The 21080-nt window shown below is 45.3% G+C and overlaps 1 protein-coding gene across 3 annotated transcripts; it reads left to right on the top strand.

Moving 5' to 3' along the window:
- The first annotated feature begins 3070 nt into the window (after nt 1-3070).
- Nucleotides 3071-8747, top strand: LOC136464847 (GTPase-activating protein gyp1-like). Of its 3 annotated transcripts, none has more exons than XM_066463794.1 (10): nt 3071-3159; nt 3245-3497; nt 3852-3984; nt 4066-4249; nt 4704-4774; nt 4860-4997; nt 5098-5189; nt 7104-7375; nt 7869-8131; nt 8262-8747. In XM_066463794.1, the coding sequence occupies exons 2-10, from the start codon at nt 3427-3429 to the stop codon at nt 8421-8423; spliced, it is 1386 nt and encodes a 461-aa protein (XP_066319891.1). In that variant the 5' UTR covers nt 3071-3159; nt 3245-3426; the 3' UTR covers nt 8424-8747. The 3 variants fall into 3 exon arrangements, with proteins under 3 accessions (XP_066319891.1, XP_066319890.1, XP_066319892.1); XM_066463795.1 differs by lacking the exon at nt 3071-3159 and having other exon boundaries at nt 3172-3497; nt 7869-7954; nt 8030-8131; nt 8262-8746; XM_066463793.1 differs by lacking the exon at nt 3071-3159 and having other exon boundaries at nt 3170-3497.
- The last annotated feature ends 12333 nt before the right edge of the window (nt 8748-21080 follow it).

The raw sequence follows: 21080 nt of genomic DNA, 5'->3' as shown, positions 1-21080 counted from the left end.
TCTATCCTTCTATTCTTCAAGATAATTCGGATTTGTTGGCGAAAAAGCGAAGAAATAGGTTCGTCGTTCCATTACAATATCATCAAGAACAAGAAAAAGAGCGAATATCCTGTTTGGGTATTTCAATGGAAATACCCTTTATGGGTGTTTTACGTAGAAATACTATTTTTGCTTATTTTGACAATCCACGATACAGAAAAGATAAAAGGGTTCATGAATTGTTAGATTTAGATATAGGACCCTAGAGGAAGAATATCGGACCCAAGAGGAAAAGTATAGGACTCGAGAGAATAATATCCGAGGAAAAGTATAGGACTCGAGAGGAAGACTCAGAAGACGAATATGAGAGCCCAGAGAACAAATATAGGACCCGAGAGGGCGAATATGAAATCCTAGAAGACGAATATAGGACTCTAGAGGACGAATATGAAACCCTAGAAGATGAGTATGGGATCCTAGAGGACGAATATAGGACTCTAGAGAAAGACTCAGAGGAAGAATATGGGAGCCTAGAGAACAAATATAGGACCCGAGAGGGAGAGGGCGAATATGAAATCCTAGAGGAAGACTCAGAAGAAGAATATGGGAGCTCTGAAGATGGCTCAGAGAAGGAATATGGGACTTTAGAAGAAGACTCAGAGGAAGACTCAGAAGACGAATATGGGAGCCCGGAGGAAGATTCTATCTTAAAAAAAGAGGGTTTTATTGAGCATCGAGGAACAAAAGAATTTAGTCTAAAATACCAAAAAGAAGTAGATCGGTTTTTTTTCATTCTTCAAGAACTGCATATCTTGCCGAGATCCTCATCCCTAAAGGTACTTGACAATAGTATTATTGGAGTCGATACACAACTCACAAAAAATACAAGAAGTCGACTAGGTGGATTGGTCCGAGTGAAGAGAAAAAAAAGCCATACAGAACTCAAAATCTTTTCCGGAGATATTCATTTTCCTGAAGAGGCGGATAAGATATTAGGTGGCAGTTTGATACCACCAGAAAGAGAAAAAAAAGATTCTAAGGAATCAAAAAAAAGGAAAAATTGGGTTTATGTTCAACGGAAAAAAATTCTCAAAAGCAAGGAAAAGTATTTTGTTTCGGTTCGACCTGCAGTCGCATATGAAATGGACGAAGGGAGAAATTTAGCAACACTTTTCCCGCAGGATCTCCTGCAAGAAGAGGATAATCTCCAACTTCGACTTGTCAATTTTATTTCTCATGAAAATAGCAAGTTAACTCAAAGAATTTATCACACGAATAGTCAATTCGTTCGAACTTGCTTAGTAGTGAATTGGGAACAAGAAGAAAAAGAGGGGGCTCGTGCTTCTCTTGTTGAGGTAAGAACAAACGATCTAATTCGCGATTTCCTAAGAATTGAGTTAGTCAAGTCTACTATTTCGTATACACGAAGAAGGTATGATAGGACAAGTGTAGGACTGATTCCCAATAATAGGTTAGATCGCAACAATACCAATTCCTTTTATTCCAAGGCGAAGATTCAATCACTTAGCCAACATCAAGAAGTTATTGGCACCTTGTTGAATCGAAATAAAGAATATCCATCTTTGATGATTTTGTTGGCATCCAACTGTTCTCGAATTGGTTTATTCAAGAATTCGAAATATCCCAATGCGGTAAAAGAATCGAATCCTAGAATTCCTATTCGAGATATTTTTGGGCTCTTAGGCGTTATTGTACCTAGTATATCGAATTTTTCTTCATCTTACTATTTATTAACGCATAATCAGATCTTGTTAAAAAAATACTTGTTCCTTGACAATTTGAAACAAACCTTCCAAGTACTTCAAGGACTTAAATACTCTTTAATAGACGAAAATAAAAGGATTTCGAATTTTGACAGTAACATCATGTTGGAGCCATTCCATTTGAATTGGCACTTTCTCCATCATGACTCATGGGAAGAGACATTGGCAATAATTCACCTTGGACAATTTATTTGTGAAAATTTATGTCTATTTAAATCACACATAAAAAAATCTGGTCAAATTTTCATTATTAATATGGACTCCTTTGTTCTAAGAGCAGCTAAGCCTTATTTGGCCACTATAGGAGCAACTGTTCATGGTCATTATGGAAAAATCCTTTACAAAGGAGATAGGTTAGTTACGTTTATATATGAAAAATCGAGATCCAGTGATATAACTGCAAGGTCTTCCAAAAGTAGAACTAAATCTTCGAAGCGCGTTCAATTGATTCACTATCGCCGAATCTCGAAAGGAGAATTGAGGATTGGAATGAACGTATACCAAGAATTCTTGGGGTTCCCTGGGGATTCTTGATTGGAGCTGAGCTAACCATAGTCCAAAGTCGTATATCTTTGGTTAATAAGATCCAAAAGGTTTATCGATCCCAAGGGGTACAGATCCATAATAGACATATAGAGATTATTATACGCCAAGTAACATCAAAAGTAAGGGTTTTCGAAGATGGAATGTCTAATATTTTTTTACCTAGAGAATTAATAGGACTATTGCTGGGCTTTATATGAATCGATCTATTATCGGGCAATCTTATTGGGAATAACAAGGGCTTCCCTGAATACCCAAAGTTTCATATCTGAAGCAAGGTTTCAAGAAACTGCTCGAGTTTTAACAAAAACTGCCCTACGAGGTCGTATTGATCGGTTGAAAGGCCTGAAAGAAAACGTATTTGCTTTCATACGTTCCTTTTTAACATGCCTTACTTTTGTTAGATGTTTATATAGATGAAATTGCTCTAAATACTCTTGACCCGAGGATAACAAATTCTTCGTGCCATGAGAGCAACTACAGTGTGTTGACCCCTCGCAGAGGAAGACATCCACGTAAAAAACGATGAATTAATTCTTGTTGTAAAAAACAAGTTTACCTAGTACATGAGGCAAATGTATTTTTTACTCACCACAAGAGTCAACTAAAAAAACATGCACCGATCATTTTCTATTCTCTCCGTGGGTCACTTCTCTAGTAGTAGGTTTAATTCGGACGTATGTGTGGTGGTGTGAGTGTGTTCATTGGAAATGCTCTAGCCCCTAGCAGTAGGTTCGACTCATTTGTACTTCATTGGAGATGCCCTAGCCCCCTAAGGGCAACCACCACATTATGAACTAGACAAGCGTAAAGTAGCAACTACGCTTTCATTGCTACAATGTGAAATTTCGGTGTAAGGCGCTTTCAGATGCATTCTCGATTATCGTGGATCCCCAAATCCTTGTTTCAGATCGGTGACAGAGCCGCTTGCTTCGCAGCGGGGATCGACCGGAAGGCGGACAGCCAGGCGGCAGGTGGCGGCGGTGAGAGCACCGGTGGCACCTCCTGGACGGACGCCGTGGATCTCGGCGGTTCTTCGCGGGCTTGCGCGAAGCGCGTGTGCGACGAGCTCCGCCGTCCAACTACCTGCGCCTGAGGCAGGCGGCACGGGCCGGTGGCGATGAGCGGCGGCGGCGGGAGCCCCAACAACACGGAGTGGCGCTTCAACCAGACCCTCCGCAACGTGCAAGGGTAAGCCCGATCTTTGCTTCCTCGCGCCAGGCTCGGTCCGATTGCTGCGAAATGAGACAGGCTCGTGGATGCGGCTATGGCTTTGCTTATCAGACTGTCAGTACACTAGAGTGCAGTTCCTATGTTGCAATTCCGAAGAAATGCTCTTGATATGTTTCTTTTATCTACACACCACGGGTTCTGAATTGTAATCTGAAAATAACCAAATTGCACTTTTATAACTTGTATCCTTGCTAGTTCTGTTATTTCCATCTAGATCTCAACACGATGATCTGGTTACCATCGCTAGACATTATATACCCTACCTGCTTGTAACCTTACAAATGATCACCGGTTGCTTTTCCAAACTATCAGAATGCTCAAAGGACGCAGCTTTCCTGGGAAGGTTTTGCTAACCCGGCGATCTGAGCCTCTTTCCCCTCCTGATTATTCTCCAAGATTTGAGAGTGAGCACGACGAAGATGAGCGCAAGGAGGGTTCTCAGGAGGTAATGTGCTGTTAGTTTGATTGCTTTTGGCATGTAAAGATGTATTGAAACTGATGGAGTTGTAACTGTCAAACTGTGCAGGGAGAAGGTCAAGCGTCTGGAAATTCATTTGACAGTGCAAGTTCAAAGAAATCAAATCTCCTGTCAACAAGTAGTTCAAATTCATTGCCAGATGCCCAAGGGCTAGTTTCTGGGGCTAGAGCTACTGATTCTGCAAGAATTGCTAAATTCACAACGGAACTATCTAGGACAGCTGTTATATTAGGTATGCGGATTATTCTTTGCAGTGTATCATTTGGAGTTCAGTGTCAATTTTGCCTGAAGCAGTTTGATCCCACAAGTAAACATTACGTTAATGTTCCTATATTAAGCATGGCTGATCATCTCTAAAGTCTAATTTTCTATTTGGATGCTTTTGTTCTGGAAGTCAAACGTCACAAGTAGTTAAACTTATGTACAATGATAATCTGACAAGTGAAGTGCTTCTGGAAACTATGTTTTTTCACTACTATTTATCAATAGAGTTTGCTTTTGTTGATCCTAAAAGATTATTTCAGATACAAGGAAAACTAGCGATTTTAGTGTATCAAGTGCAATTAGTTTTTAAACATCAATTTCTATCTCAGTTCAGAGTTGATAAATCATCAATATTTAATATCTTTTGATTCAAGGTTACCTAGAATTTAGTTGATATCTACTGTCTATCCTCCATTCTGTAGACAAACTGCGTGAATTATCTTGGAGCGGCGTGCCCCCATATATGCGACCTAATGTATGGAGGCTTCTTTTGGTGAGTAGGCGAGAAGGTGTAAAGATCATATAGCTTCTTTTGAATATGTCGTTTCAATATTTGAATTTAATATAGCTGGCTACAGGGATATGCACCGCCTAATAAAGATAGACGAGAAGGTGTTCTAACAAGGAAAAGACTGGAGTACGTGGAATGTGTTTCTCAATACTATGATATTCCGGATAGTGAACGCTCAGATGAAGAAATTACTATGCTTCGCCAGGTAACCGTTTTGACTTGTAACTTGCTGACTTATTCCCTCACCCTATTGTCTTGAAATGAATCATCTTACACCTTTTTGACTTGTACATCTTGTTCTGCAGATTGCAGTTGATTGCCCAAGAACTGTACCTGATGTTACATTTTTTCAGAATCCTCAGATTCAGAAATCTCTTGAGCGCATTTTGTATACATGGTAAGGTGTGAACTTAGCTGGCTAGTTTTCTTTATGTGGGATCATCAACATAAAAACATGTCCTTTCACCCATTTAAATGCATATTTTCCTGCAGCTGTTAACCTGCCTATGCAATTATGCTTGTTGTCAGTTTGGAAATTACTGCGTTTGCAAAATTCATCTTTACCCATTGCAACTCAAAAAAAAAAAAAAAACTCCATGTGCTATGCGGGAAAACTTGGTTAAATGGATGGGATTTTTGCACCAAACATGCTCTTGTATTAATTCCTTAAGTTTGTTTGCGAGAGATCGAGTCTTCTTTGTCTTGATGTATTATTGTATGGATCTCTTTTTTTAGAAAACGCAGGAGAGCTGCGCTTCATTGCATTAGAGAGAGAAAAAGGTCCCCATACAACTCCCTTCTCTCGTACGGGGACCAAATATGAGAGATAGTTCAACAGAACAAGAACTAGCCTATGAAACAGAAAAGTACATGACCAAAACTTGACCTAGCTGTTTAAATTACACCAGTTAGGCCTAGGCCTTGCAGCTTCTTAGCGCCGGCCAGATACCAAAGGCTGTGTTCGTCTTTGAGGTCTCTCATAATGGAATCGACCGAGGGAGCCATCCCCTCAAACACACAGGCATTTCTATGCTTCCATATCATCCAAGCACCCAAAATTATTAGGGAATTTACCCCTTCTTGTATTCTTTTTTCACTTTCTTCAAAACCTTGCGCCACCATTCGGCGAAGCTGCGCTCCCGCTGCCTTGGAATGCAATCACCCAGGTTCAGGGGTGCTAAAAGCTTGAACCAAACCTGTCTTGCCACCACACAAGATACTAGCAAGTGTTGTACTGTCTCATCCTCCTGATCACATAGGGGGCATTGCTCAGGATGAGGCAGCCCTCTCTTTTCAAGTCTATCTGCCGTCCAGCACCTATTACGAATTGCTAACCAAAGAAAAACCTTACACTTATTTGGAGCCCAAGTTTTCCAGAGTCTTCTCCAAGGCTCAAAGGTTACTGATCCCTGTAAATAAGCCCGATAAGCAGATTTAGAGGAGTAGCAACCCCCAGGTTCCAATTTCCAAATGTGTCGATCTTCAAAATCATTTAACTGAAGGCCCTGGACACAGTCCCATAGTTGCAGAAACTCCCTGATTCCAATCCAAGAGAGACTCCTGCGTATTGCAGAAACCCATTTATTATTGTCCAAAGCCTCAGCCACTGTTAAGGAAAGCGTTCTGCATTGAGATTATTGTATGGATCTCAATGCAGAACGCTTTCCTTTTTTTTTCTCAAACACGCAGAAGAACTGTGTATCGGTAAATTAAGGAAGAAGAAGAAAGGGTAAAGAGCCCCGGTTACACCCACACACACGCGCGCGCAGAACCCTTTATTTGTTCTTACACTGGCTTGATTCTTTGTTTCCTTTGATATAGATTCTCAATTTCACCCACATGTACACCAGTTCTGTTAGCGCCAGCATGACTTCTCCATCTTTTTCATACTTCCATATCTTTAGCCTCTACTAGTATATCTCCTGTAAACTGAACCTCTTCCTTTTTTTTTAATTTATGCTATAGGGGTGCAAACCCCTCCAGTTTATATATATATATATATATATATATATATATATATATATATATATATATATATATAAAATAGTATATCTCCTGTATTTTTTGTGCACTTCTCCCCACTTAGATGTATTATTATTTATACACTTACATGTATTATTATTTATTCTAAGTTTGTCTTCTTGATTTGGTAAAGGTTATTTTAATATAAATATAATTCTCATGCAGACCTGTTTTGCTGGTGCAACCATGACTTTTGCTAATCTATTTGGCCTTTGACTATGTTATCCATACAGCATTAGGGTTGTGTTTAGTGGCTTTTCTTCATTATTCTTTGGTATGGTGATTTCAGGGCTATTCGTCACCCAGCAAGCGGCTACGTCCAAGGAATAAATGACCTTGTTACACCCTTCTTGGTTGTGTTCTTATCAGAGCACCTAGAGGGCAACATGGACACTTGGTCTGTGGACAATCTTTCAGCACAGGATATTTCTAACATAGAAGCAGACTGTTATTGGTGTCTCTCGAAGTTTCTTGACGGAATGCAGGATCATTACACCTTTGCGCAACCAGGAATTCAGCGCCTTGTTTTTAGATTGAAGGAACTAGTTCGTCGTATAGATGGTAATGTTCCACTGATCCCATATATTTCCACTTCCGGCTTCATTTCACTCTGAAAACACAAATGTAATGGCTGTTCCATCTCAAAAATTGTGGTGGGATAGCAGAAACTTAAGGCTTTATAGGGCCCTTCTGCGGTGATAGATAATGCATTTTTTTTATACATCAGTTTGAAAGTGCCTAGTCATTGTGTTAGAGTACGTCAGGGGCCTATTGGGCCTGGGTTGGCTGTATAGCCCATTAGTGTTAGGGTTAATTAGAGATAAGGGTCGCTTACTTAAGGGTCAAGTAAGCCTTGCTGGGGAGAAGTAAACCTCTCTATATAAGGACCCATGGGGGTACTGTATCTCCGCCGCCTCTCCCCCTCAATCCTAGCAGCCACATAACACATTGATTGCTTATACATGGGATTTGCTCATAAAACTAGAGTTCATTTTTCCATATATTGGAAAAAACACTTGTCTTTTACCTCATATTTTGGGTTGTATATATGCAGAACCTGTATCCAAGCACATTGAAGAACAAGGATTAGAGTTTCTTCAATTTGCCTTCCGTTGGTTCAACTGCCTTCTGATACGAGAGGTTTGTCTTGTAACACTTGATGTGATATTTCTTATACACACCACAAAATTGCCAATCTGTCTCATATCATTGCAGGTACCTTTTCATCTTGTAACACGCCTGTGGGATACATACCTTGCTGAAGGAGACTATCTACCAGATTTTCTTGTGTACATATCGGCTAGTTTTTTGTTGACTGTAAGTCGCCTTTGAATGATGTTAATGTTTTTTTTTCCTGTGTTATTATACCAACACCAAACCGTCTGTCATGCTTGTGAGAATTTCAACTTCCTTGTACTGATAGTTTCAAACCCTTTTCCCCCTGCAGTGGTCGGACAAGCTGCAGAAGCTGGATTTTCAAGAGATGGTGATGTTCCTTCAGCACCTTCCCACAAGGACCTGGGCGCACCACGAGCTCGAGATGGTCCTCTCGAGGGCGTACATGTGGCACACGATGTTCAAAAGCTCTCCCAGCCACCTTGCCAGCTAGGACCCACCCAGTTCATCATGCCTGTAAGCAGCAGTCTTCTGTTTTTGTGAAGCGCATGCATACCATCAGTTGCATCGCACCGATTTGTATATTTTTTTCCATACCGAGGAATCATGATCTATAATGAACACCAAAGGACAAATATTAGTGCTCAATTTGATACCCGGACTGCCAGTTGTATTGTTTGTCCGCCGCTTGGTGGCGCAAGGCATGCACTCAAGAGTCAAGATCCCCTTCCCATTGTAGCTGAGACACAGTGCCTTTTTCCAACAATATGAGATGCTTGCTCCCTGTTTTGTGAAAAACGCAGAGAAACACTGACCCTTAGCTGTGGCTTGGGCGATGGTCCGTTGTCCCTTTGTTTTCATTTCATTTCACGCATTGTGAGCATGTGATACTGATACTAGTAAGTGGTGGTAGCACTAGCGCATACATCGGCGGAAGCACATCTCTTTCCGAGCTGTTTTTCATTGAGCTAGCAAAGCTAGTCAGGGCTGTTTGCTTGCTTTTTCCTGGAATAATCTCAACTGAAGGCATGCGGTTCCTATGTTCGTTCAGTTCAGTAGGCTGGAATAATCTGAACAAAGGCAGGTAATGCAGTTGCTATGTTCTTGAGGCTTGTTTGGAAAGACGCTGGTGAGATGCTTCTTGTTTGTTTGGGGCACACCCACCTGTTCGGCTGGGATTATTCTCTCGTAAACGATCGTAAATTTTTAGTCGGAATAGTATTTTTCTCACACCAAACCAGCCAGCAGTACTTTTTCATGATCCAGTAACGAACAAGCCCAGCCAAGCCAGCCTGTTCGATTGGCTAGTTCGTATCATTGCTGGTTCGTGAAGAAGTACTACTGGCTGGTTTATGTGAGAGAAAAATACTGTTCCGGCTGGAAATTTATGATCGTTTACGATAAGCTACATCCAAACGAAAAATACTGCTGGTTGTTTTTATTGCTGGTGCTGGTACCAGATTCGGGCTAGACTAGTGCTGGAAAAATACTGTTGGTTGTTTTGTTGCTGGTGCTGGTACCAGATTCGGGCTGAGCTTTACCCTGAATACTCTCTCTCATCAGTAGTGTATCTAGCTTATGGCTAGACTAGCCGCCTGTGAACTGCTTCTGCTTTGCAAACGAGGCTTAAAGCCTGTCGACCATTATCATGTACAGTAATTTATACTAGAAGTGCTACTTAAAGATTGACAGTGAAGCTGGCTGGTGAAGAGAAGGCTAAAGACTGGGGCCTTGTTTAGATTGCAAGTTTTTTCACTCTCTCTTTATCATATTAAATTTTTGGACATATATATGGAGCATTAAATGTAGATAAAAAATAATTAATTACACAGTTTGATTGTAAATTATAAGACGAATCTTTTGAGCCTAGTTAGGCCATGATTGGACAATAATTGTCAAATACAAATGAAATTGCTACAGTGTTAACCCAATCTAAATAAGGCCCGGATGGATGGAGGCGCTACTACAGCTGTGGACCTGTGGTCATGGTCAGGCCTCAGCTGCTGGTCAAAAGGAGTAGAGTGGGCACTGTCTAGTGGGGGACAGAAACCATGAGTAGTGCGTACAGCAAATTGCATAATACGGAGTATTATATATGTAAATAATTATAAACAAATTGATAGTAGGAGTGCGCTGATACAGGATGGAAGGGAGTGCGCTGATACTGATGCGGATCTTTGGCTCCATCCCTTCCTTTTTCTTTTTCCCAAACAAAAGTGGAAACCTTAGATTTAAATAAACCTTTAAATATTTGGAATTACTATTTATCAACCGATTTGAGCCATCACCGCGGCCTCCTATTTTCGAAGCCCTAGACTTCCCGGCACCACCACCGCCAGTCCCGGCCCCTTCTCCTCGTGTGACAGCCTCGTCGACGGTGAGAGGAGTGAAAACCTCTTCATCCGGTTTATTCATAGTAGTTAGGGTTTAGGTTAAATAAATTATGCACCGTGGGCTATTTTATAGTGTCATCTTTGTTGATTCCTCGACGGATTGTGTTAGAATTTCGGTGTGAATGCCTATCTAGGCATCCAAACCGATGTTCTTCATGTTGTTTTAATTTTTGCAGGGTTGATGCGATTGTTGGATCATCCTGTTCTTCGTTTGCATATTTGTGTCACTGGCTCGCTGGATTTGATCCCGTGATATCCCGAAAATTATCCGGACTTCTAGTTTCATCGTGAAGCCGACAAAATTAAGCCTATATGTGGGTTCTCGAGCTAGCTCTCTTACATCCCTACCCATTATGTCGTATAAAAACCAACTAAGGCCCTGTTTAGTTTCAAAAAAATTTCACCCCAAAGTGTCACATCGAATCTTGCGGCATATGCATGCAGTACTAAATGTAGACGAAAAAAAAAACTAATTGCACAGTTCTCGGCAAAATCACGAGACGAATCTTTTAAGCCTAATTAGTACATGAAAAGCCGTAAGTGCTACAGTAACCCGCATGTGCTAATGACCGATTAATTAGTATCATTAGATTCGTCTCGCAGTTTCCTGATGGGTTCTGTAATTTGTTTTTTTATTAGTATCCAAAAATTCCTCCCGACATCCTCCCGACACATCGATATGACACCCAAAAAATTTCATTTCGCGAACTAAACACACCGGAAGGTTGTTTTCCAAGGGCATTTGTATAGGCTTCAAGCCTCGCAGCATGCGAATGTATAGGCTTCAAGCTAGCTAATGCAAAATGGGTACCAGTACCACCCTTGCGCATATATGGGGCCAAGACATAAATCTACCCAAACCATTGCTTGTCTCCTCAAACTAGAGGCCTGTTTGGTTGGCTCCTAGCTGGCGTCCTAGGCGTCCTATTTCGAACACCTGGAGCCAGGATCATTTGCCTGGTCAAGCACCATCTCTCGGAGCTCAAAGAAAACAATGAGCACCAAAAGCTTTTTCACTCATGATATCGTTGATTTGAATCCCATGTTGTCACCTCCTACCGTGCAAGCTACAATAGCCATGCCCATGTCGCCATGGAGAAGATAGAGTGCTATATATGAGCCTTGCGTGGTGGTTGTGGCTCACAATTCTAACGCTTTTCCAAGGCCCCAACGCCTCCACTGAAGCTAGAGCTTAGCAGGCCACCTATGGCAGGATGGGTTGTGTGGGTAGTAAGTAACTAGTAAGGTAGTTGATGGACAAGGCACACTTTTCTTGTTTCTCCATGACACAAAGATCCTAGTGACATTTGACCATGCCATGTCCCATGTTACCACGCCTATGGGAAACGGATACCCAACTATGCTTGTTTTTATTATAGCAGGGTTAAGCAGCCCTATTTCATAATTTTTTGTCGAATTTTTAGTAGTTGTAATGAAAAATAGCTGTACAGTTCCTTTTGCCGAAAATAAAGGAATAAAGAAGGAACTACTCCAGGGCAGTACGTGGTTGGTTGGGGTTGACACGTGCGGGCAGCGATGGTTGATGGTGATTAATTAAGGGAGATGGATTTGGGAAGCGAGTGGATGGGATGGATGTGGGTGGGGACACTAGGCTAGACTAGGGGCACCATAGGGTAGGAGAGGTTAGGCTGTCGGGCCGGGCACGGGGTCAACAGTTGCCGCGAGCCCCCTGTCGGCTTGTCGGGTCTGGCCGGGCCCCGCCCCACTGTAATGCACTGCCCTCCCCGTTCCTTTGCTTTGCTCTCTTTCTTTTCTGGGAGTGGTGGGTGGGTGCGCTTTGCAATTCTCGCGTCGCTTTCCCCGTCTCCCCTTGCACTACACGCACTCTAGCTCCTTTCGCTACACGCACACACGCACGCACGCACGCACGCGATCCTGTTGCATTGCACTTCTCCCCGTCAAATCAAACGCTTTGCCACCTGCCCTCGTGGTTCCAGGCCTCCAGGGACAAAGTGGCAGGTTAACGGCCGGGCGGCCGACCTTGGAATGCTTAACTACTACTCCGTACTCCGTAGCACTGGTTATTCCGGCCGTTGCCAACAAATAAATCTGCTGAGTACACGTACGTACTCCTCCCTCCGTAATCTTCTGTGGCGTGTGAGGCCAGTGTTAGTGGAGGATTTTGTAGCGTTGTTTATAAGAATACCCTATCAAATAAAAATGAAACAACCTATCTCAATGCATAGTTTCATTCTACATTTTCACAAACATTAAATTCCATGACTTATAGTGAGTTGGTAACCGTGCCAGGAGAGTTTTACCCCCATAAAACTCATTCTCTCCTTAATATTGTGCCACATTATCAAAAATGCCTACGTGGCAACTTGTTAAATACGGATGAAACTTGGATGAAACTCCCACTGAGACCGGTCTGAAGAGTTTTTATAGATACCAAGGATTTGCACGAAACAAGACGGAAGATTAATGACGACATCACTACCGATATATTGGTGCCAAATACTCTCCACATTTAAAATCATAAGTTATTCTCTAAATACTACTCCCTCCATCCCTAAAAGTATAGATTTCTAGACTAAAAATTTATCCCAACTGTCGGTGTTTCGAACCGCCGACTAGTAAATTTGTGTTTACGCGTCTGTCCCGGATGGTGTGCTCGGAGGACACAAGGGTTTATACTGGTTCGGGCAGAATGTCCCTACGTCCAGTTTGAGGCTGCTCGTGTTACCGGCACTTGCTTGTAGTAGGGGTTACAAACGGACAAAGAGGGAGAAGGCCCCAAGTCTCTGATGGAAGGATCAAATGGAGTTGAGTCTAGTTGAACTCAGTTCCTTTCAGCGTTGAGCCGTTGCCTTTCGCGACGCGTCCAGCTTCCCATTTTATAGTTGAAGGGGAAGGCGCGGGTTACACGAGAGAAAGAGAGAGAGAGAAAAGCGAGGAGAAAGAAGGCCTCTGGGGTCACGGCGCCCTTCATCTCCTTTACGCGGGTCCCGCTGGTCCTATAGATGATGATGGGGACATCTTCACGTCACGACCCTGTTCATCACTAATGCTAGACGTGGGCGTCGTCAACCGGTCGTGGCTCCCCATCCCGTTCCGGCGGGAGGCATGGTTAGCAGATACCCCCGTCGGAAGTCTTACGAGGATTAGGTAGCATAGCGCCTGCACGCCCGACACTGTTGGTGACGTGAGTCCTCAGGTATGGCCCGTCATGGCCACGAGCCACGTCAAGACACGCCTACTCCCCTTCTGGTGTCAGAAGTTTGACCCTAGGTTCGTACTCTTAGACTCGTAGTGGTTGGAGGCGGTATGGACACACGTCGAGCGAGGCAGAATCCCCCTTCGAGGGGTCAGGCGAGACGGAGCCCGTACCCTCAGGGTCAGATGTGACGGAGCCCGCACCCTTGGGGTCGGGCGACACAGAGCCCGCACACCTCAGGGTCGAGCGTGACGGAGCCCGCGCCCTCGGGGTCGGACGACACGGAGCCCGTACCCTCGGGGTCGGGCGGGATGGAGCCTGTACCTTCGGGGTCAGGCGAGACCAAAATACGCTCTTGACCATCCAGGCGAGTTAGCGTTCATGGCCATCAACTTCCTTCTTTCAGGTATCCCTAATACTGATACCCGACAGTAGCCCCCGAGCCTGTGGAGGAGTAGGATACTCCTTTGAAGGCTTTGTCGGACAGAAGGATTCTGAGGATCTTGATCTCTCTTTGTGGGCCGTGAGATGTCTTGGTAGGGTCATGATTTCTTTCCACCACGTTTGGACTCTTCTGGAGCATGCAACTGCGGGATTTGGGGGTCGGAAAAGATCTCTCTTGATTCCGATCCCTTCCTAGGATCCGATCGATCTGCCATTGTCATGCGACCGCGTATTCGGTCTCCTTGTGAGTCCAACTTCCCTTGAGCCCCCACGGGTAGCAAGGGTTTGGTCGAGGGGTCAGCTTGTCTTGTGGTCGTCCTCCCTGAAGCGTCTTTTTGATAAAATGGAGGGGTTGAGCCGTGCCATATTTTCCTTGATGAACGAATCATGGTGCTCGGTGAGCTATTAACGGGCTAGTCCGAGTAGGGCCCCGGCTTCCTATTCACGGGGGTTCGGCATGGGTCAGCTAGTGACCAACCCTAGATTATTGATGGTCAGTCCATATAGTTCTCGGGTCCGTTCGACCGGTCCTAGGGGCTCATTGCCTTTCTTCGAGAAAAAAACCATGGACCGTGCACCAGCCAAGACTCGAACGTGGGTCGGGATGCCCGTGGCGCTTGTGCGCCCGGGTGCTGGCCGCTAGCGGACCCATCCTTAACCACCCCTCACTCTAAAGGTGCCCTAGAGCGGTTGTGAACCCGTCGATGGGCCAACCTTCGAACTCCTAGGCCTTAATGGGCCGTGGGAACGTTTTCAGCTCCGTATCCCTCCTTACCTGTGGCGGTTTTCGACCCATCAAGGGGCAAACTATTGTCCGGCACACCCTTTGAGGGGGCGGTCAGGGGTGGCGTGCGCACGACTTCTAGAGAGGCAAAGTGACGAGGTGTGGTAGGCACGTCGATCGAGGCGGACGGTTCGCCTCTCGCTGCACCTTCCCCGATAACTAGGGGTCTTTCCCTTCATCTTTGATACGCCTAACTGCAGCCTTGTCCTCTCCACTTCTCCACCACAAAGCGCTCGGATCTCTTGCTCTCACTCTTCCACCACCAGCGAAGTTCTCGTTCTTCCACCCTTGCTTCCCATGGAGTTGTGGTATCACTCTGGCGTCAGCCATGTGTGCATGCAGGGCCTTGTCAAGCACGGTCTTCTCTGTGGGAGAACTAAGGTGGTGAAGTGGCTCTTGCCCGGTCATGAGGAGGCACCGGCGCCACCCGATGGCTATGTCATGTCCTTCGTTCCCTTTCCATGAGCGTGGCTCATGCCTAGGGACTGCTGCACCACTACCAGATCGAGTTGTAGCACCTGAATCCCAATGGGATCTAGAACATTGTGGCCTTCATCGCGCTGTGTGAAGGGTGTCTGGGGATCAAACCCCACTTCAAGTTGTGGAGGTACTTCTTCGTCTTCCTACACAAGAAAAGGGAGAGAATTAGGGACCTGTCGATGCCGATGGGATGAGCAGGTATCCACCTCCGGGGCCATCGGTCCACCGAGTACATGACCTGTCCGTTGTCGAGGTCCAACAAGGGATGGCACGTGCTTTGGTTCTACATGAAGAACGATGTCGTTGCCCCCTTGCCGGACTTTACCGGATGCCTAATCAAAGAGACACCGTCGGTGTGGGGGTGGGGACCTTCCAAGAAGGAAAAGGAGAGGATCTGTGGCCTCCTAGATGCTATCACGTTCCTGAAGAACCATGGTCTCCGTGGGGCCGGTGTCATCGGAGCGTATCACGCGAGGAGGGTGACGCCACTGATCTCTAGGCACACAAAAGCTATGCCACTACACTAAGTTAGTGAGCTCTCAATGACTAACTAAAGAGACTCACTAACCACTAGATACGACACGAGCTAGCTCTCAAAACTAATTACACTAAAGAGCTTAGCTACATTATGAATGCAAATACACAAGTGGTTGAGATGTGTATACCATCATGTAGAGAGGTGTGCCAATCACAAGATGAAGCCAATCAATTATAATAAAGTCCCAACGACAAGCGGTGACACAGTGAGTTTTCACCGAGGTTCACTTACTTGCCAGCAAGCTACTCTCCGTTGTGGTGATACAATCATTTGGAGGTTTATGCGCTAATTGGCATCATATGCCAAACCCTCAATAGGCCAGGGTTCATTTCCTCGGAGTTTTTCGAGATGTTGGTCGGTGGTCGATACCACGGCGGGAAAGCCATGTTGAGGATGTGCCAGCCGAAAGCCTAGGGCCCCGGCAAATCAGGGCTCGAGCTCTGGTCCTCGCCGCTATCATGGCATCCGCCATGACAAGGGTGGAAGCCACGGCCGACCTCCACTCTCTTGTCCCCCCGTTCACGCCTACGGGCGTCCAAGGTGTTACGTGTGTCACGGTTGGGGCTGAGACGCTCATGCACCGGGACCATGGCAAGCTCCCTGTCATCGCGTGGCGCCTGGTGGATGGATACGTCCTAGCCATGTCATCCCAAAAACACGCGCTGACTAGCATCGAGCTCACGTCGCTGAGACAGCAAGCTTCCCGCCAACTGCACCTCCATGCGCTCGAGCAGCATGCGGATCTCGCAATGGGCCCAATGGTCTTCGGGTGTCATGGGCTTTGGGAGCCCTCGAAGCAAGGCTACCGTGGTAGCTATGTTCTGGCTTACCTGGCGAAGTGCAGGAGGCCTCCATCGTCCTCGATGATCCTTCGGTTTACGTCGCAGGTGATGGCGCATGCACGGCCACCGTCTCCACAGCGTTTGATCTCGCGCTCAAGCTCCGCACGCTCTTGCTCTAGCTAGAGTCATGCATCCTCGATGTCCTTGTGCCGTGCCTTCAGCTGCTCTACCCGTAGGCGAGGAGGGGCCCTATATCTCCCTCGACATCGTCGTCGGGGTCATTCGTAGGAGTAGCCCCTCGCTCATGGATGCTTTTGATGCGCCCCTCGAGGGTGCCTCCCATGAAGCATTCTCGCGAGGGGTGATGGCTTCCTCTGTTAGAGTTAGAGTTGGAGATCATCTCTAAATCTCCCGCGAGAAGGTCATGGAAAGATTCCGCGACATAGTCCATCATACCCATGAATTTGTCGTCTATGGGGGACAGGTGCATGCGTTGTGCCGTGTGGTGACCAATGGTCCTTGCGGTGTTACGCAGACCGAACGAGAACGCCGTCGGGGTGCTTCAGGTAAGGTATTCTTGGAGAACGGTTCCCCTTCGTCAAGTTGCATCGTGACGTTGGCGAACGAGAAGGTGAGGCAATGCAGGTCCTCCTAGGACGGTCAGGGTCCTAGGAAGGCATCGAGCTAGCGCTCTAGCCTCCCATAATTGAAGCTAAAGAGCTGGTCGCTCCTGGGGGCACGGGCCTCCGGGGCGCGCAACTGTAGCTCCTCGAGGGTCTCGACGGTTATGTCGAGGCCGGTGGAGTTAAGAAGTTCGATGGGGGCAGCAGCCCGCGCTGGCTCTCCCTCCACAGTGACAAAGAAATCCAAGCTCCTAAGGCGCACGTGCACGCTCGGAACCTAGCTGATGCCATGGCTAGCTATTCGTGGCCTATTGTGGACGACGAGACGTGTAAAAGACCCCTACCTGGCACGTCAACTGTTAGTGTTTTGAACCACCGACTAGTAAAATTGTGTTTGTGTGTCTAGCTCAGATGGTGTGCTCGGAGGACACAAGGGTTTATACTGGTTCAAGCAGAATGTCCCTACGTCCAGTTTGAGGCTGCTCGTGTTACCGGCACTTGCTTGTAGTAGGGGTTACAAACGGGCGAGAGAGGGAGAAGGTCCTAAGTCTCTGATGGAAGGATCGAATAGAGTGAGTCTAGTTGAACTCAGTTCCTTTAAGTGTTGAGCCGTTGCCTTTCGCGGGGCGTCCTGCTTCCCCTTTTATAGTTGAAGGGGAAGGCGTAGGCTACACAAGAGAGAGAGAGAGAGAGAGAGAGAGAGAAAAAAGCGAAGAGGAAGAAGGCCTCTAGGGTCACGACGCCCTTCATCTCCTTTACGCGGGTCCCGTCAGTCCTGTAGATGATGACGGGGATGTCTCCACGTCGCGACCCTATTCATCAATTGCGCTATACGTGGGCGTCATCAGCCGGTCGTAGCCCTCCATTTCGTTCTGGCGGGCGGCATGGTTAGCAGATACCCCCGTCGGAAGTCTTACGGGGATTAGGTAGCATAGCGCCGTCACGCCGACACTGTTGGTGACATGAGTCCTCAGGTATGGTCTATCGTGGCCGTGGGTCACGTCAAGATGCGCCTACCCCCTTCTGGTGTTAGAAGTTTGACTCTGAGTTCGTACTCTTAGACCCGTAGTGGTTGAAGACGGTATGGACCCCCGTCGCGTGAGGCAGAATCCCCCTTCGAGGGGTCTGGCAAGGCAAAGTCCACGTCCGAGGGGTCGGGCGAGACGGAGCCCGCACCCTCGGGGTCAGACGTAACGGAGCCCACTCCCTCGGGGTCGGGCGACACGGAGCCCGCACCCTTGGGGTCGGGCGTGACGGAGCCCGCGCCCTCGGGGTCAGGTGAGACCAAAATACGCTCTTGACCATCTAGGCGAGTTAGCGTTCGCGGCCATCAGCTTCCTTCTTCCAGATATCCCTAATACTTATACCCGACACCAACTGGTTCGCAAAAAAAATCCCAAAATAAATTAACTTTTAGGCCCTCATCATCAATTAGACTCATTTACTTCCTCAGAGTCTCCGATATTTATTCCCTCTAGATAGCATGCTCCAATAGTTGCTGTAGTGGGTGCATATATTTAATATATTATTGGAGATAACAAAACTCTGTAAGTGGGTTAAAGTTAAGAAGCTCAATAAATATAGTAAGGTCTTTTTCTCTTGTTTGCTAATTGGTCCTAAGCTTGCTATAAATATATTCTTTCTTGGAGAAAGAGAGTAATAAAAGTTATGTATAATGTATCTAGACATAATACATATATATCTAGATACATAACAAAAGTTATGCACCTAGAAAAAACAAAACGACTAATTTGGAATGGAGGTACTACAATAAATCTAATTATACATAACAAAAGCTATGTATTTTTCTTTTAGTCTGTACAGAATGAGTATGCCTTATTTTCAACATTTAGGATAACATGTGAAAGTATGCTCTACGATAAATCCTAAGGGTCTTTGTTTGATAAATATAAATATCTAGATTTTTATATAAACTTGATCAAATTCATGATGGTTGGGGGGGGGGGGGGGGGGGATGTATTAGATTTTCAGTTATTATTACTACAAGAGAAATCAATACTCCCTCAGAGTTTCTTGCACTGATTTATTTAATATCTTCATCTTCCCAAATTAGCAAGACACTAACGCTTTAGCAGTGTTAGTCACACGCAGCTGTCCAAACAGTCAGCCTAGTGTACATTGTCGAGTGAGGTGGGAGGGAGCTCACCGCTCGCTCACGTGATGGGGGGCTTTCCCCCTTTGTGATTCTGTCCACCCTCTTTTTTTTTATGCCTTTCGTTTACAAGTTGTACTATTTGAACTTACGCATCAACTTACACCACCATACGCACATAAATTCACACACATCCTAGTGCGTAAGTTAAATCTACACCTACACGAAAAGATTGCACGTGGCTGAGATATTCGAAGTCTTCCAGGTTTCGCACGTGACGGACACGTCACTCTGACCATTGTAGCGCATCCACCTACAAACTCACACATCTTAGTGCGCAAACTAGACCTACACTTACACGAAGAGGCTGCGCGTGGCTGAGAGATATCTGAAGTCCAGGCTTTACACGTGACGGGCACGTCACTCTAATCATTACGACGTATCTACGTGTGAGAATATAGATATACAATACCTGTAAATTTATTATAGAAGAAAAACGCCGTAAGAAACGCGAGTGTGGATCCCAAGGACCGAACTCACGTCTGGCCACTGGCACACCTAGCGAGCGAGCCAACAAGCTACAGCAGTGTTCGGCTACACTTTAACCCAGTTTGTTCGGCTTATTTTTTCAGCCGGAGCAATGTTTTTCTCTCACAACATTTTAATATGAAATTTTTTTTCCTATATAAACAATGTATAAACAGTGTTTTTTTAATCCCAGCCGAACCCTCCATAGTCCATACGCTCGGTCCTCAATTTTGTCCACCCTCTACTCCTCCCGTTTCTGCGGGCACCCGCCCTTGTCTTTTGCATTTTGTACACCCCAGCAAAAGCTACCCCGGGGCCCACCACCCAACGGGCAAGGCCCAAAGCAGACGACCACTGCAAAATGCTTTGCCAACCCTCTCTTTCTCCCCTATTTACATATAACCTCAGTATCAAGATTAAAATAAAATACTTTTCATATACTCTAGCTATAAATCATTTTCTCTTTGGAAAAAAATATTCGTTGGTTAACATGTGGTCATAAGTGCATGGCCATTCTATCTACAAATGTAGTAAGTATTAATTCATAAGTATTTATATACTAATATGCTAAATCCTTTCTTGATGTCTTTTTCGGCTATGTCTGCCCATTATGTGTTGTGCAACGATCTTCACAACCAATAGTGAAGATGAGTCCTCACTACTTAGATGATCCTTGAATGTTGCGCTTCCTCTTCAAGCCCAAACATCCTTTTGCCTCAACCACACACGATGCTCTGCATGCATGTTGCTGTGTTTTGCACAAGACCAACAACCATGTCGCTGTCTATTTCATAGTGTAGTATTATTAATTCATTGTTCTCCTTCAGATAAGATGCTTGCATAAGGAAAAGAACGAGATTCTATGATTTCGACTTTCGAGCTTAGCTACCAACTAGAGGTCGGAGCCATATCCATATGGCAATTTGGCCCCGTTCGGCTTGCTGAATCTTGGCTGAAAAACACTGTTCTGGCTGAAATGTTGTGAGAGAAAAACACTGTTCCGGCTAAAAAAAGAAGTCGAATAAGTCAAATTTAAGGTAAGCCGATCGGAACCAAATATGTAACTAATAGTTAGCTGCTAAAATTAGTTGGGGTTGATCCAAATAGGCCCAACTAATTGTGGCAGGCACCCTTCTAACAAATAATGGTATCTTTGGCACAGCTTCTCGCGGCTCCGGCTCCTCCTACACTAGCACTTAGTAGCACTGTTCACAAAGAGGCGTTTTTCTCCCTCATAGCAAAATGAACATAGAGCCAGGAGAACTCATAATTTGTTGCTCCTTTGGT

Source organism: Miscanthus floridulus, chromosome 7 (genome assembly GCF_019320115.1).
Source record: "Miscanthus floridulus cultivar M001 chromosome 7, ASM1932011v1, whole genome shotgun sequence".
In the NCBI taxonomy this organism is placed as follows: Eukaryota; Viridiplantae; Streptophyta; class Magnoliopsida; order Poales; family Poaceae; genus Miscanthus; species Miscanthus floridulus.
This window is presented reverse-complemented; position numbering and strand designations above follow the sequence as displayed.